Here is a 17,764-nt window from a genome sequence, read left to right on the forward strand (position 1 = left end):
ATCAACTGTGGTCCACCTTCGCTTGTGGAAACGCAGGCTGTGGTGAACCGGTTGAAATGGGGTAAAGCTCCAGGGATCTGTGGCATCCATGCTGAACTTCTCAAGGCTGGTGGAAATGCTGCACTCGTGTCATTGCATGCAGTACTGAGCTCTGCCTGGAACACAGGCATCATCCCAACTGACAAGTGGGGCCTTGTTGTCCCTCTCTGGAAAGGGAAGGGTGATCGCCAAGACTGCAACAACTACTGAGGGGTGACGCTACTCTTAGTTCCGGGCAAGGTCTTTGCTTGGATAATTCTCGATAGGTTTCGCCACCATCTGCTTGAGCACTAGCATCCAGAGCAGTCAGGCTTTACACCAAAGAGGTCAACGATTGACCACATCCTTGCTCTTCAGGTCCTCACCGAACACAGACGAGAGTTTCGGCTGGGGCTGCTTGCAGCCTATGTTGATCTCTGTAAAGTGTTTGATTCAGTGAATCGGGATGCCCTCTGGAGGATTCGTGGTCTTCGTGGGGTGCCACCAAAACTGATCGATCTGATGTCTGAACTATACTCTGGTACTGAGAGTACTGTGAGATGTAGTGATACCATCTCTGACATATTTCCAGTTGTTACTGGAGTTTGTCAGGGGTGTGTACTGCCCCCATACTTTTCAGTGCTTGTATGGACTGGATTCTGGGGAAGATGTTGAAGAGATCAAACTGCGGTGCATCATTTGGGAATGGCAAGGTCTCTGACCTTGATTTCGCAGGTGATGCAGTCATCTTTGCGGAGACTTTAGATATCCTTTTGGGGGCCCTCGAGGTGCTGAATAAGGAGTTGGAGCTGCTGGGATTATGGGTTTCCTGCGTCAAAATTAAGATCCAGGCTTTCATTGACATATTGGATGCTGCTATCCTGTCTGTATCTGTTTGTGGTGAGGATGTTGAGGTCACGGAGAGATTCACTTACCTTGGCAGTAATATTCATGCCTCTGCTGACTGTGAGCCAGAGGTCAACATACGTCTGGGTCAGGCCTGGGGAGTTATGGATAAACTGGATCATGGGATGTGGCGCTGTCGGTACCTGTGCTGGAAGACAAAAGTCCGAGTCTTCAGGTCCTTGGTGCTTCCAGTCTTGCTCTATGGAGGTGAGACATAGACTCTGACCAGGGATCTGAGACAGAGACTTAATTCCTTTGGTATCAGGTCTCTTCTGAGAATCCTTGGTTATCGCTGGTCGGACTTTGTGTCCAACGAGCGGTTGCTGAGAGAGACTCAAATGAGATTTGTTACCTGCATAGTCCGTGAGCGTCAGTTGCGGCTGTACGGACATGTGGCTCATTTTCCTGACGCTGATTCTGCTCACCAGATCCTCTCAGCGAGGGAGCCTCGTGGTTGCAGCAGGTTGATCAGCATATCAAGGAGATGGTGATGGGCCAGGCATCTGCCTGGGGGGGGGGGGGGGTGGCCAGACGGAGGCCCCTGGAGTACCGGCGGAAAGTGGACACAGCGACGTGCTGCTCCGGCGCATGCCCCCATACTTGACCTGACCTGACCTTACCAGAAGAGAGTTGATGGGGGATCGTGTGAGACCTGCAGAAATCTGGAGGGGACAAAGTACAGAAAGAGTAGAGGGTGCAAGACCAGAAAGGAGGTGGTAGAAGATAGACACCCCACCTTCCTGTCTGCGATGGTTAAATGATAAAACCATTGACTCAGCTTCAGCATGGGAGATTCCATTGATCTTGAAGGTCTTGGTTTCCACAGCATCAAACTGAGCAAGATGTGAGGCAGGGGAGCCATCACACAGAGGGGAAAGTAGTACTCCATCAAGCTGCGGATGAAGGCCTTGTAAGTGCATACGAGTTCAGGTGTGCCAAGGAAGGACTTTGTATGACGGAGAATGTCCAGTCGCCGGCTGGCTCTGGATACCAACTCTGAAATGTGGTTTGCCCCAAAAAAGGTAATGGCTGATCGTGAAACGCAGGAGTTTGAATGACAACCTCCTCAAGAGGATTGTTCAGAAAGGAGATGATGTGGTTGAGGAAGGCGATGATGTGGTTGTCCAGCTTGTGATTTTTTTCACGTTCTGAAAAGAGGGAAGAGGCTGCAGCCTGCCTGTCTGAAGGATGAGGGATGTCACGCAGAGGAGAGTGGAGTCATCAGCAAAGAAATAAAGAGGATTTTCCAGAAAAATAAAGAGGTCAGTAAGCCATGTGTGGAGTTGGCCCTGGATGCCAGAGGCAGAGAGTTTGAAGAGCAATGCAGGATGACAGACTGTATCAAAAGCAGGAGATATGTCCAGAGAGACAGCCCTGAACTCACGTCTGACATTGAGGGCCTCCATCCATTGTTTGGTGAGTAAAAGCAGCATGTCCAAGGTGGAGTGACCTGGTCTGAAACGAAGTTAGTGATCTGAGATGAAGTTGTTGAAGAAACGGAATGTTTTCATATGAACTGCCATGATGGATTCCTCGGCCTTGCTGATGATTGGAAGTAAGCCGATTGGTCTATCGTTAAGGAGATCGGTTTTTGCACCTTTTTATGCAAGGCAGTGATGTTAGCAAATTTCCAAGTACTGTAGATGGAAGATGATCGAGCACAAAAGACAGGGTGAAAAGGGCAGAGAGAGGATAGGATGTGCAAGACCAGCAGAGCAAGTTCGTGGGACATCTGAGCTGATGCCATCCGGTCCAGTAACAGTGTCAGAGTCGAAGGTCGAAAGAACCTTCTCAGCTGCAAAAGACAGAGTCCAGGAGCAGTTGGGTATAACAGGGAAGGATGTGTACCGAGAGTGAGGGGATGGGTACACAAGATTAGGAAGTAAACACAGAATTGGGGCATTCGGTCTTCTCATGAGTGGAGTCGGCTGTCGTGCCATTTGAAGAGAGGGAAGGGGTGGACGGGGAACATACTCCAGAGACAGACTTTAACAAGCCACCAGGTTTTAGAGGAGGGAGACAAATTTTAAAGTTCATTCTTGAGGTTGGACAGATGTTTTCTGGCTCTCCTGAGAGTGGACACACACTGGTTGCGGGCTTCTTGGAAAGCACTGAAAGCATTCCAGGAAGAGAAGGCAAGTTGCTTCAGAGCAACTGCCTCACCACAGGCTTCAGCGTACCATGGGCTTGAAGAAGGATTGGACAATCGAAGATGAGATGAGATGGGATGAATCTGTGCATGAGAGAGCAGGATTCTGTGGAAGATTTCTCAGGCTGAGTTAGCATCAGGAGTAGTAGACATGGGAGACGAGTCCTGAAGAAAGACAGTAATTTGCAGTTCTTGTCATTCTGCTTGACTGTAAGCCAGGCTCGCCGGCGTTAAGGCGTTTCTCTGGGAATAGCCAGAGAGATGTTGACTTTCATAAGCATATGATCAGATGAACCAATTGGAGCAGAGGAAGAGCAGGAGATCTTTGGGGGAAAGTTAGTTATCAACAAGTCCAGAAGGGAGGATTTGCCATTGGGAGAAATCCAGGTTGGAGAGTTTACAGATCGAGTCAGTCCCATTGAGTCACAGAAATCCTTTGCTGAAGTGCCATGGTTGTTGAGAGAGGTAGCAATGCTCCGCCGTGTTGCATGGTGACAATTGAAATTGCTACATATGAGGAAGAGAAAGTTGGGATGAATGGTTAAAGTTTGTCTACATGTTGTCTGAGAGAGAGAGATGCAGATGGAGTAATCACACAAATGAACAAGAGGTGGGAGTGGAGGGAAGTCGCAGCCTGAGGTACTCCTGGGGGTTGAATGGTGTAAGGTCAGTACAGGGGCAGTGAGAAATTGAGTTATTGATGGAAAGTGCAACTAGGCTTACAGGACTTGGTTCAGGTTGATCAAATCGGAAGACAATAACCAGGGAGAGACATGGAGGAGTCGGAGACATCCTGTGGGAAGAAGGATTCTGTTAAACAGATGGTGGCAGTGGCCTGAATTGAGAGATGCCAGGTTAGAGTGAAGACCTTGAATATTTGAGGTTCACACAATTAGAAATTGGGGAGGAGGCATTGGGATGGTGCAGGATTGGGGGGAAGGAGCTTTGCTGGGGGCAAGGTGAGGCTTTGGGAGGAGAGGGGGGGGGGGAGATGGAGAATGTTTGATTTTGTGAGGTACCCTTGACTCTGTATACAAAAAAAAACAAACATTTTTTTTAAACGATTCAATATCATCATGAAACGATGGACGTGATCAACTCGACATATGTAGACAACAATGGATGAAAGCAAGATTATGTTATTTGAGGTATGCTAACCGCTGTCGGGGTCAAGGAGAGGCTTATGTTTTGGGCATTAACCTTTCATCAGAACGAAAACAAAAACCGACACCAAATTTCACAAACAAGGCTAGTTAGTCATTCTGACATGTGCAGAATTTTAAGTGAAACAGAATATCTATTGATCTACATATTTGTGCAGACATTTTGCACAGGATGTGGTAAAACATGATGCATCAAAACCAGATCTGATGTGCCAAAGTAGACTTTAAAAATAAACATATACAGTACTGTACAATTCTTTTAACGTGTCACATCCGGCCAAAACTCCCATGGAAGATCACATTTAAGGATTTGACAAACAAAAACATACCTGGAGTGCTTAAGGTGTATTTTTTTGAGCAGGAGGGGGGTTGGAGAGGCTTAAAAACCAATGTGGAATTTAATTTTTTTATCTCAATTTAGGAAGGTGCAAGTTTTGATGAGAAACGTGTGGTTAACACAAAACCACACGCCAGCGGCGAGACATTCAAAACTTGCACATCGCCATTTTTTTTTCCACTCGAATGTCTGGTAAACAATCCATCACAACATAATCCCTTCGTTCGGACAGTTAAATAGCTTCAACAACTGTTTACGACATTGGCCGTGACAGAAACCTTCAATGGTGAAAAGCACGTCAGTCCTTCGATGAAATTCATGCTCTGTATTTGTTTTTAAAGTGAGAAGCATGTGCATGTAATCCATTGGGAAATCTCTGTAAAAATCAACCTGTCCACACCAGTGAACTGGCCAGAACAAGATAAACATGGGTACACTCCATCATGTGCTATCCCATACCATTTTATGACCACAGGACGACAAGGCTGCACAAGGTATAGAGAACCAGAGTTGGTGTCAAAGCCACCCAATGCTCGCCTGTTTATACATTTATCGTTTTTAAAAGACTCGTCTAAGAATTAATATTTTTTATAAAGCATTGCAGTGAAGTCTGATCCAAATCATTTTAAAGCAATACATGTATTTGTATATTGTAATCAGTAACAAGAGCGCAAGTGAGCACAATATACGCCTGAACAAGAAGGTATATACAGAATTGTGCTACTACGTGGAAAACAGCATCCTGGTTGCCATGGCAACCACTTTAGATGACGAACGTATGTCACGACACACCGTCTCCACAGTCTGTACCTATGTACCAAATATAAAATGTGAAAGTTAAAAACTTTGGGAGTTAGAGTGTGGACAGGAACGGACGGACGGACGGACAGACAGATAGACAGATGGACGGATGACATAATACGCCCCAATATATTGTTGTGGTTGACCAAATTCGCAAACCACCATTCAGGTCCCTTAGGTGAGATATCTCGGTAAGTATATGTGTAGTTAGGCCCAAACCCGTTGTCTAGAGGGAATAAATGTCATTCATGAGGGCTGCGACTCTTCAGGATAGCCGTTTTTCTTTTACTATCTTTATTTTGGACCAACCGCCATTATTACCACCAGCAACCACGTCTCAACAGCCATCACAACAACAACCACCAACCACAACGCCGCTTCACCACAACCGCCACGACCTTTACCGTCACAACTCGCCACCATCGCATCACCGTCATCTCGCGCCACTCGTGGGTACCGATGCTGGACTCGTGCGGGGCGCGCACCGAGGAGCATGTTCAAAAGCATCGCGGACTTTCCGAGAAAAACGGATCAAAAACGACTCACGCCCACTTTTGTTCCATCCAATCGGTGAGCGAGGGGCGATTTGGCCCCGCCTCCAGGGCGTTGGAGGGCGGTCGCTATATGCAAATTCATGGATCAAAAAGCATTCACGCCCACTTTTCCTCGGGCCAATGGGGAGCGAGGTGAAAGGTCGGAGGCAGAGGGTCAAAGATGGAAGAGCGAAGCCACGGGGCTTATAAAAACGACTGCGTTCGTCAGAAGAGTGCAGTTCGCAGGAGGAAGAGTTGAGTTGGAAGCGGAGGAAGAGCTCAGTGCAGTTGGGAGTTCGCGGAGTCGGAGTGAAGAGGACGGAGCTGTGGAGAGGCGGCGGCGGCGAAGGCGGACGAGGGGGTGCTCGCGTCGGATTCGGGGAACTGTGGAGAGAAAGGCCAGCGGCGCGACCGAGGTCGTGGTGAAGACGCTCGTCGCGGGACCCGCGATTTTGTGAAATCCTCCTTTCCCCAAGCATCAGCAACCCCCTCCTGTTTCCCCCCGCGCTGAGATAGTGCGACAAAAGGGGGCCCCCTTCCCACCCCCTACCAGACACTGTCCGCGAGGCCCGCGGAGTTGAGTCACCACCGCCGCTCCGCGTCTCATCATCAGACGGGTAGGCCCGACACGGTCTCGGCCCCAGGCCCGCCTACCCCCTCATCCTGGAGGGTGGTTCTCTTTTCTTTTGCTTTGGGAATGTGTGTTGGCGGCACCGTCTGTGAAGTAAAATTGTATAAGTGTTGCCGTGTGCTCGCGTAGTCGGTATTAGATCTGCATTGTTGCATTTGCTTTTTGTCTTCTTCTTTTCTATGTGCTTTTGGTGGAATTGTATATGTGTGCTTCCCGTGTGCCGCGAAATAAATGTGCTTATTATTGAACTGTTTTCCCGCTTCACTTCGTCATTTCTTTCATTGAATCCTCATCTTGCTTCACGTAAAGGGTTGGTCGTGGGTTAAGACGCCCGATAATTAATCGAACCGTCGAGGTCGACGAATAACACCGCTCGGTTATCCCGATAGTACGGAACGGGTCGCTTAAGTGGCCCGTGTCCGAAGTCGACCTGCGGTGAGGTGCGATCGCCCGGTCTACCCTCCGTGTGGGTACTTAGGTAGGTCGAATTTGGCGAGCAACCCTATCCCACGCGGGGGCCGATTGGCTCGATCGCGGTGAGACCGAAAGGTCCACCCGTGACTGACTCCCGGCGTTAGTCCGAGAGGGTCACGACTGGATTGTCCGTCCGGTGGGCGACGTGCCGCGATTCGAGTTACGTGGCCGTTCGCACGCCGGCGGGCGCGAATCCGCAACAATATATATATATATATATATATATATATATATATATATATATATATATATATATATATATATATATATATATATATATATATATATATATATATCGGGCGTATAAAAAAGTGTGGTGGATAAAAACATTAGAAAGGAAAAAATAATTTGCACCAAAAACTTTAACATTTTTACGCTCACACTGACGCTCACGCCGGGGGTATCGCTATAGCTCTCTGTTCTTCAAACAGGTGAGCTAAAATGAATGGAACTTGCTTAACGCATGGTACTGAGTATAACCAGCAATTTTATTTTTTCTATATGGCAAGTTGAGGCTCATGGAGCTTGTACATTTATCACACGCAATTCAAGGACATCAGGAGGGAAGGAAAAAAAATGTCGCATTATCTGATTCATTTGACTCCCATAATCAAAATAATACAATGATATATTTTGAAATACTCAAGGGTACAATGTAATGCATCAAATCACACCTTATGTGGCATTCAAACCTTCACAGAATCAATAGCTAAGTGCTCATATGGGAACATGTGTAAAAAGCCAACCTGAACCAGCTCAACTCAACGCAACAGTGCAAAACACTGCATCTGAACAAAACGATCAATCTCCACGATACAGCAGCACCCCAAGCAAGTGGAGTGGGATGTTATGAATTAAAGTTAGAACCGTTACTATGTCGATTACACAGAAAGAAGGAACGGACTGTTTGAGATCAACTTTTTTTTTAATCTCAGCAGAAAAATCCAACGATTCAGCAGAAATTCAAACACATGCTTTATTACCTCCACCATAAACTCAACATGCTTGAATACCCCCTCCCCCCACCAATTCTCCTGGAAACCCCAAATGCTTCATTAAACCAACCCAACACCACATGCATCATTACCCTGCCCCAAACCCCCTATACTTCATTGCCCCCACTCTCTCTGAATCACCACAAGCTTCATTACTCCACCCAACCCCACGTGCTTCATTACTCCCACTCTCCCTGAAACATCACATGCTTCATTACCGCCCCCTCCCTCTCCCTCCCTCTCTCCCTTCCATCCAAATCTTACTTTTTCTAATCTTATAACTAAGTATGATATATCAAGCAAAGCAGGGTAAAAAAACAAAGAATTTTTAAAAGATTCAACTAATCATGTAGGGTTGAGGTAATTTTCAAAAAAAGAATAAGAAAAAAAAGAGAAAAAAACTTCAAAACGTTTTTGTGTCATCCAGGTGTACAAAATTAAAACAGCTGGAGACCCAAACAATGAATGCCATTCATCAAATCAACAGACCCTCTGAAGGTGACAGTAAAGTTGCAAAGCATTTCCCAAATAAACCGCATGTTGTAGCATCTACTCTGTAATGAGTAGTGACCTTCCACGAAACTTAAATGAGATGAAGCCCCGATGGAGCTCTCATCCCGCACCCCCTATTTCCATCATCCAGTGACATGTACTGTACTAGTACCCTTAACAAGCAGGAGCGTCAGGGACCACACTTGCCACGGTACCTTCAAACTTTGCCGCAGCTCATCACATCTGACTTTTTCCTTCTTTAAGTGTTCCTGCAACACCTGCATGGATGATGAATAATCATGTCAGGTTGAGGCTTTACATCAGTTTGAATACAATTTCATACAATGTTAACAACGGTATGTATGATAGCGAGAAAAATGACTTTTGCTATGCACATATCAAGTATCCTGAGAAGGCAAAACAAGGTACAAACACAGACACTTGAAGGGTACAAGTTAAATTCCTCATGTCTCCATCAAGTTTCACACTCAAACACAAGTGGCAAAGGAAGAATAATAATTTATGTGAGCGATTTTAAAAAATCTCAACTCAAACGAAATTGAACAAGCCAGGATGAACTCTATAAAACGGGGATGAGGGGGGGGGTGGGAAGTCAAACAAGGAGAAAAAGACAAAATGTCATAACCTCTGTGGTTTTAGTAAATGGCTGTCTGGAGTTGAAGGGCTAGCCCATATTTGCAAGATTTATGTGTATGCGCAACTGACTTGAGTGGTCATGTGACACAGAAGATTGCGCACAATTGCGTTATTCGGTCATGAGTTATTCGGTCATTAATGATGTGGGTCACATAGTTATATTGTGCAAGATAGTTGGTCACGTGACATGTATGATGTTTTCGATTGGGAATGCAAATTTCGCACAAAAGGGATCTTGTGTGGTGCCGTGTGCACAGCGGCATGCCTGTTATGCCCAGTGTGCATATGACTAGCAATGTGGCTCTTGCACTTTATCAAACTTTCCCTCAATCCAAGATCTATCTCTATCTCTATCTCTATCTCTATCTCTATCTCTATCTCTATCTCTATCTCTATCTCTATCTCTATCTCTATCTCTATCTCTATCTCTATCTCTATCTCTATCTCTATCTCTATCTCTATCTCTATCTCTATCTCTATCTCTATCTCTATCTCTATCTCTATCTCTATCTATCTCTCTCTCTCTCTCTCTCTCTCTCTCTCTCTCTCTCTCTCTAGTGCAGCCTATTGGCTGCTGGTTGCATCATTGGTTGGGACGCGGCTATGCCGCTGATGCAGTTCCCCGCTTACCAGTACACTGGTACTCATTTTACCGACCTCGGAAGGATGACAGGCTGAGTCAACCTCCTGGTGTATATTAATTCAGCGGCCAACGGGGCTTGAACTCAGGACCCTAGGATCCCAAGCCGCCACCCTAACCACTAAGCCAACACCAGGATTACTCAATTAAAGATGAAGATTCTATTTTTTATTTTTTTTTTAGTTCATTATTCTCTTAATGCAACATAATCTATGTCCACAAAGCAAATTTAGAGGTAGGGAGTGAATTGGAAAAGGAATTGACGATGAGCAGACATGCAACAAATACAGAGACATGCCAGAAGTAAATAGACACCTCAAATTTCTTCATTTCATCTGTATAACGCAGTTTTACTCAGTGATTTGTACAAATATTCGACTATTTCTTTGCAGATATGAGTTCCTGGGTCTTGTTGTCAATTAACTATGCCTCAAACCCAGGGAGCACACAAACTTTCTGATTTTTAAAGAGGACGAATTGTTGGCTAATCGGAAGGTGGAGTCAGCCAGCGTCAGATAGCTCAGAACCTTGGCATTCCGCTTTCTATGGTCAATCAGGTGATTGTGTAATTCACCAGCAGAGGCAAGGAACCCACAGCTTCCCGTTCTCATCGATCTGGACCCTCAGAAAGGTGTCTTCAAGCTGTCAAGCGGTCCATTGAGAAAACTCCCCGTTGCAAGGCAGCAGATGTTGCAGAAGAGGTCCAGATTAGCTCAAGCACTGCCATGCAGTACCTTCATCAACTGGGATATGATAGGAGAGCAGCTCGGAGAAAACCTCTTCTTAGACCAGCCAACATTCAAAGGAGAACGAAGTGGGCTGATGAGATGGCCAACAGACCCTTGGAGTTTTGGCAAACTGTCATTTTTCAGATGAGTCCCAATTTGCTCAATTTTCTGACAGTGGACGCGTATGGGTCTGAAGAATTCCCAGTCAAGAGTTTTGTTTGAACCTATTGCAGCCAACTGTCAAACATGGTGGTTTTTCAATGATGGTGTGGGGAGCAATCTGGAGCACTGGTCGGTCAGAGCTTGTGGAGTGTGTTGGCAACATCAACTCTATGATATACATTGCTAAGCTTCAGGATGGACGTCTCCCTGTCTTCTCCGCTGGTCAGATGGTCAAAAACAACACTGTTCATGGAAGATGGAGCTCCATGCACACTGCAAAAAAGACCAAAGAATGGCAGGACAGAAATGGGATCAAGCGACTTCCATGGCCAAGTCAGTCTCCTGATATGAATCCCGTTGAACACCTCGGGGTCGTATTGGATCGAGCTGTGCGGAAAAAGTCCAGGAAACCAATATCATGAGCAGAATTGCTTAACCTTTTGCGGAAAGCCTGGGCAGAAATCCCACAAGAGAAAATTTCAGAACTCGTTAGTTCCATGTAATATAATAGGACTGGGCCCAGAACACTGCCTTGGGGTACAACAGCCTTGACAGGGAGAGGAGAAGAAAGAGTTCCATTGAGAGCCACATGTTGGCTATGAAAGTGGAGGAATTCAGTAAGCCAAGAGTGGAGATGGTCCTTGGATTCAATAGGCAGACAGTTTGGAGAGCAAGGCAGGATGCCAGACTGTATCAAAAGCTCGAGATAGATGACCCTGATCCAGAGAGATGGCCCTGATCTCACGTCTGATATTGAGGGCCTCCACCATTAGTGGGAGAGGAGAAGCAGCATGTCCAAGGTAGAGTGACCAGGTCTGAATCCAAAATGATGATATGAGATGAGGTTGTTGGAGAAAAGGAATGATTTTATGCCAACTGCGATGATGGATTCCACAAGCTTCCTGATGATTGGAAGTACTGTAAGATAGTTGGGCTATTGTTGAGTTGATCCATTTTTGCACCTGTTTTATGTAATGCTGTGATGTTGGCCAATTTCAAATTTTCCAGATGGATATAGGAGACGCAAGACATTTGAGCTTTCTTTTTAATTGATTTGTAAAAATTTCCAAAAACATGTTTTCACTTTGTCATTATGGGGTATTTTGTGTAGATCCGTAACAAAAAATTTAAAGTTCATCCATTTTAAATTCAGGCTGAAACACAACAAAATGTGAAAAAGTCAAGGGGTGTGAATACTTTCTGAAGGAAATATATATTGTGACGTTCACGGGACTTGAACAGTCCCGCCAACGTAGAATGAGCCGAAACGATGGAGGCGGTTTATTTTTTATAACCCGAGGATGGCGGTTTTAATCGCTCTACAGCAAACGAGACGAGGAAGGTGGCACGAGTCGCTTTTCACCGAGTTAATAATGTTTATTTCTCTAACCAGAACGATAATAAGACTCGGCAAGAGGAGAGATCTGTGGGCGATTCGACGGGAGGTGGTGTGGGTTCGGGCGTGGGGGAAACACAAACAATTCCAATGGATACACAAATCTCAAACCCTCTACGGCACCAGGTACACACACACACACACACACACACACACACACACACACACACACACACACACACACACACACACACACACACACACACACACACACACAACGTAGCTAGTGGTCAGGCTTGCCCGTGGTGTCGACGTAACAGTCACTGGATTGGTGCCGGACTAGCTGGCATTGCGCTCGTCAGGGGCAGGAGACACGGTGGTGCCGAGGTTCCGTCAGCCCTTCCGCGCAGAACCACGGTTTCCGGCCTGTGAGCTCCAACCAGCCACCATGGTGCTGTTCCTGGTGGTGTCGACCTCCTGGTGTAGGCCCAAGACCACTCACAGCTGCCAGGGAGCCAGTTCTAGCTCCAGATGCGAGCAGGAGAGGGAGGCAGGTCCGCCCGCCGTTCGGTCCCGTACTCCGAGCCAGCAGAACTCCAGAGCCAACCGAGGTGAGGCATGAGGCACAGCAAGGCCCCGAGACACGACAAATCCAGGAACGAACCAGCGCAACGAGAGAGCGAGCTCAGAGACAAACAGCCTCGACCAGACCCTTTCTCCTCTATCACTCTTCTTCCTTTCCCAATCAGCATGTTTTTATACTCGAGTCCTCGTCACTTCCAATGGAGCCCTTTTATTGGCCCTCTCCTGTGGCCTTCCGCCAATCGTGATCAAGGGGCGGAGCCATCCGCAGCACCGTCCTGTTAAGTCACGGCAAGCCTACAGGGAATACTAAAAGGGGATACGCATAAACACTTACCCTAACCCGTCTCCCTATCTAATTACGTAACAATTATAATTTCCCCCTTAACGAAATGGACATTTACTAGACAACTTATCAGCACTGAATTGCTACTTATTACATTGAGATCCTGGTACAACTCGAACAGCATGGCATACCTAATTAAACATCCGAATTACCCTTTGAATGCATACCCCCCCGCCCCCCTTAGACAAAACAATATATATTTACCATTACAGAAGATATTGTTCTCACAAATCCATTTCACTGATGAACTTACCAGCCTTTCTTGATGACTCTTAAACAGCTCTTCTTGGAGTTTGGCCACCTGGGTTTCCAGACTTTGTAATGTCATCAGCTCCGTAAGTTTCCCACTCTCTGCACGTTTCTGTTCAAGCTCAAACACAAGCCGCACATTCTCCTTCTCCTTATAGTTGTTTCCCACCTGTAGTTTGGAATTTTCTGCCTGAAGCTGCCGATTCAACATCTCCAAGTGATTGTTCTCCTTTTGGAGTTGCCCATTCTCAGTCTCCAGTCGGGTTTTCTCGGTGTGTAAATGGGCACTTCCCACTTGCAATTTGCCATACTCCATCTGAATATGCCTCTTCTCGGTTTCCAGTTGACAGTTTTTTACCCGAAGGCTATTGTGTTGTTCTCCAAGACATTCGTTTTCTGCCTGGAGGCGGCCATTTTGAACTTGAGAATCTTGCAGTGTGTTCCAAATCTCTGACCTGGGGAATCAACAAACAAACAATTTTTTTTTAAATGTGAAAAACATAAACAAACCTGTTCATTCAACTTACCAAGGAGCAATGTACATCGTACAAATATCAAAAGGGAGCATATTAACCACTCCCCCAAAAGCCTTCTATTAATATTCAACATCAACTCTCCCTTCTCTGCTGATCTCCTTTTCTTTTACCTCTTTCTTCCATCCTCCTCAACTGCCAACCATCAGCCATTAACTTGATTGTGTTCTCATAATTCCCCCCCCCCCGCCCCCCATCCTGAACTACACTTAAATCTCCCCCACTTCATATAATGTACATTGGTGGCTCTTATCCAAACATTTAACAACACCAGAAACAAGTTATTAATCTATTTAGAATTTAGATGGTCGACAAGGATATCACGTTAGGGAGAAAATGGGTTCATTAAATTATCTCTAATATGTTCTGTGGCATTCTTTACATGTTGATTAAAGTGGGCAGATACGACACTCCCTGGTAAAATAGTTCCACGATTGAAAGCGCACATCTGGTTTCAATATATTCTGCCATGTGCACCTCCAGTTTAAGTAACTACTGGAATGTAAGACCCGTCGCTTTGCTGACGGGAATACCAGTCTTCACGTAATTGCTAACCTGGTGTTGGCTTAGCGGTTAGGGTGGTGGTTTGAGATCCTAGGGTCCTGGGTTTGAGCCCCGTTGCCACTGAATTAACACCAGGGGGTTGACTCAGCCAGTCATCCTTCCAAGGTCGGCGAAATGAGCATGAGTATACTGGTAATAGAGGCTCTGCATCAGCGGCATAGTTGCGCCCCTAACCAATGATGCAACCAGCTGACAAAAAAGGCAGCACACGATGGGAACGTAATTGCGGGGGGGGGGGGGGGAAAGCAGTTGTTAATGGGAAAAAAACAAAATTAGGTGGTGTATAGATACCGGCCTATCTCAATCAATCATTCGGAATGTGACCATTAATCATTCATTGGGGTATTCGCCTATCCGGCCACTCAGGGAGTGAAGAGGAGGCGAGTGTTCATGGGATATTCATCACAGCCTTTTTAGATGCTGAATTCCAAATAATATACAACACACTGAAAGGAAGATCAAAATCAATAAATAAAATTCTCACCCGTACGCTCCCCCTCTCTTCCTTCTTTTGATCAAAGTCTCAGGTACATATTAGGCACAGGCTATGTCAGGAAACAAACTCTCCTCATGCATGTATGTGCAGCACGTTATATGCTGCGTGTACATATATGTGAATATGCGCGTATTGTTATGCTGCGCATGTACGTGCATGCTGCGCTGACAGGATAATCGTTGACGGATGGACGGACACATGCATGCATGCATGCTGAGACCGAGTTCCCTTTATTATCTCGGCCAGTGAAGGTGGTAGGAGGTTATGTTTTCACTCATGTCTGTTTGTTTGTCTGTTTGTTTGTTGGCAGGATATCTCCAAAAGTTGTGAATAGATTGGGATGAAATTTGGTGGGCAGGTTGGGTGTGTGACAAGGACAAACTGATTAGACTTTGGTGAAGTCTGGATCCGTATCTGGCTTCTATAATTTCAAAAATGATTTTTCACCATTGAGCGATGGGGCCAAAAACGATATGAAGCACGATATCTCAAAAAGTTGTGCACGGATTCGGATGAAACTTGGTGGACATGTTGGGTGTGTGACGAGGAAGAATAGATTCCATTTTGGTGAAGATCCGAATCCAGATCCGGATATGAGATTTTTTTTAGTTTTAAAAGTGATTCTTCACCATTGAGAGATAAGGTCAAAAACGACATACAGTATCACTTGATATTTAAAAAACGTATTGGGCCCGATATGTTCTAATGTTCTGGTGGATCAGGGATTGCGTGGCGGAGGTGTGCGCTCTACCGAGTGCCCTTCCAGTATTTGTCGGTGTATTGCATAAAAGCATCATTCAAATTCAAATTTCTGCCATGATTCAAGAGCGCAACTGTCAACGGGGAGGAAGCCGAACATTCTTTTTCGCAAAAATATTACATTCCGTATGCGTCGTTAACGATAAAAGGAGGGGTTGGAAATGTTCATCTATATTATTGCAAGGCAAACCATCTTGAGGAATAGCTCATTTTTATTAGCTCGCTTGTTCGAAGAACAGAGAGCTATAGTGATACCCCCGACGTGAGCGTCAGCGTGAAAATGTTAAAGTTTTTGGTGCAAGTTATTTTTTCCTTTCAAATGTTTTTACCGACCACACTATTTTTTATACACCCGATTATATGCATATATATATATATATATATATAAATATATATATATATATATATATATATATATATATATATATATATATATGTATATATCGGAGCGTATTATGTTATACCGGTCGTCCGTCCGTCTGTCTGTCTGTCCGTTCCTGTCTGCACTCTAACTCCCAAAGTTTTCGACTTTCACGTTTCATATTTGGTACATAGGTACAGACTGTGGAGACGGTGTGTCGCGACATAGGTTCGTCATCTAAAGTGGTTGCCATGGCAACCAGGATGCTGTTTCCGTCCATTTCTGTCCGCACTCTAACTCCCAAAGTTTTCAACTTTCACGTTTCATATTTGGTACATAGGTACAGACTGTGGAGACGGTGTGTCGTGACATAGGTTCGTCATCTAAAGTGGTTGCCATGGCAACCAGGATGCTGTTTTCCATCCGTTCCTCTCCGCACTCTAACTCCCAATGTTTTCACTTTCACGTTTCATATTTGGTACATAGGTACAGGCTGTGGAGACGGTGTGTCGTGACATACGTTCGTCATCTTAAGTGATTGCCATGGCAACCAGGATGCTGTTTCCGTCCATTCCTGTCCACACTCTAACTCCCAAAGTTTTCAACTTTCACGTTTCATATTTGGTACATAGGTACAGACTGTGGAGACGGTGTGTCGTGACATACGTTCGTCATCTAAAGTGGTTGCGATGGCAACCAGGATGCTGTTTTCCATGTAGGAGCATATACCTTCTTGTCCGGGCGTATATTGTGCTCACTTGCGCTCGTTAGTGATTACAATATACAAATACATATATTGCTTTAAAATTATTTGGATCAGACTTCACTGCAATGCTTTATAAAAAAAATATTAATTATTAGACGAGTCTTTTAAGAACGATAAATGTATAAACAGGCGAGCTTTGGGTGGCTTTGACACCAACTCTGGTTATTATAAATCTCTTGTATTACACTATTTTATTTGGAAAGACACAAACAATTTTCAGTGGTTTAAAGTGAGTGAAGAAAGGGGAAAAGAAAGGCAAATATAGTTGCGAGGGCAAGAGTCATTCCTCCTCTTACCAGTGATACAATTACAGTGCGTTAGCAAATTATTCTTTCTTTCTTTTACCTGGCAAGAGAGGTCAGAGGTATGCACACTTGCCTTTGAGCTATCTATCTCGAGTGTGAATCTCGACCCAGCTATAAACTGTCACCATGGTTTTTCACAGGTCGGGTAAGACATCAATGTGTGCCTCATCCATCTGATGGACGTTAACCTGGAGGACCTGTCGGCCAGCACGGGTTGTTGGTGGATGCTGAAGATTTCATGTTGTATTTCGTGAAGAGGAGGCACGATATTACTGGCACCTGAACCAAGTATAAACTCCTGCCACCTTCAGTCGAATATCAAGCCTGGTCAGCTGGCTTGTGAGAGACAATGGGCCAAAATAACTGGATGAGCTGAACCCACAAGAAGGTGGGAATAATTGGGGCCATTAAAGTAGTATTAGTAGCTTTCCTCTCTATCCAACAAGAATACCTTAAAAAGAAAGATTTCATTACCTACTCCACTGAAATAGTGCCAAAAAGAAGAAGAAGAAAAAAAGGTTAAATGAGTTTGAATAAACAAAAACAACATTCAAGGATGGTCTATCTGACAGAAATGGGGTGGCGTTGGGTGGGGAGGGGAACAGAACCACCATTCTACCAAGAATTAACACCATGGGTGATATACATTGCAAAAGTGATGATACTGTTACGTTTGAGGGGGGGGGTATGCATTCAAAGGGTAATTAGGATGTTTAATTAGGTGTGCCATGCTGTTCGAGTTTACCAGGATCTCGATGTAATAAGTAGCAATTCAGTGGTG

At 45.2% G+C, this 17,764-nt stretch overlaps 1 protein-coding gene across 1 annotated transcript in view; it reads right to left on the bottom strand.

Moving 5' to 3' along the window:
• Positions 1–17,764, bottom strand: part of LOC147026615 (uncharacterized) — a 189,900-nt gene that overhangs the window by 85,914 nt on the left and 86,222 nt on the right. Inside the window, exons 8-9 of the mRNA XM_085882207.1 lie at positions 13,204–13,654; positions 8,715–8,777 (exon numbers count right to left, since the gene is read on the bottom strand). Of these exons, the coding sequence (XP_085738333.1) occupies positions 8,715–8,777; positions 13,204–13,654 (514 nt within the window). The remainder of the gene's footprint in view (positions 1–8,714; positions 8,778–13,203; positions 13,655–17,764) is intronic.

The sequence above is a fragment of the Eptatretus burgeri genome, chromosome 5 (genome assembly GCF_056783735.1).
Source record: "Eptatretus burgeri isolate ZD-2024b chromosome 5, Ebu_testis_v1, whole genome shotgun sequence".
Taxonomy (NCBI): domain Eukaryota; kingdom Metazoa; phylum Chordata; class Myxini; order Myxiniformes; family Myxinidae; genus Eptatretus; species Eptatretus burgeri.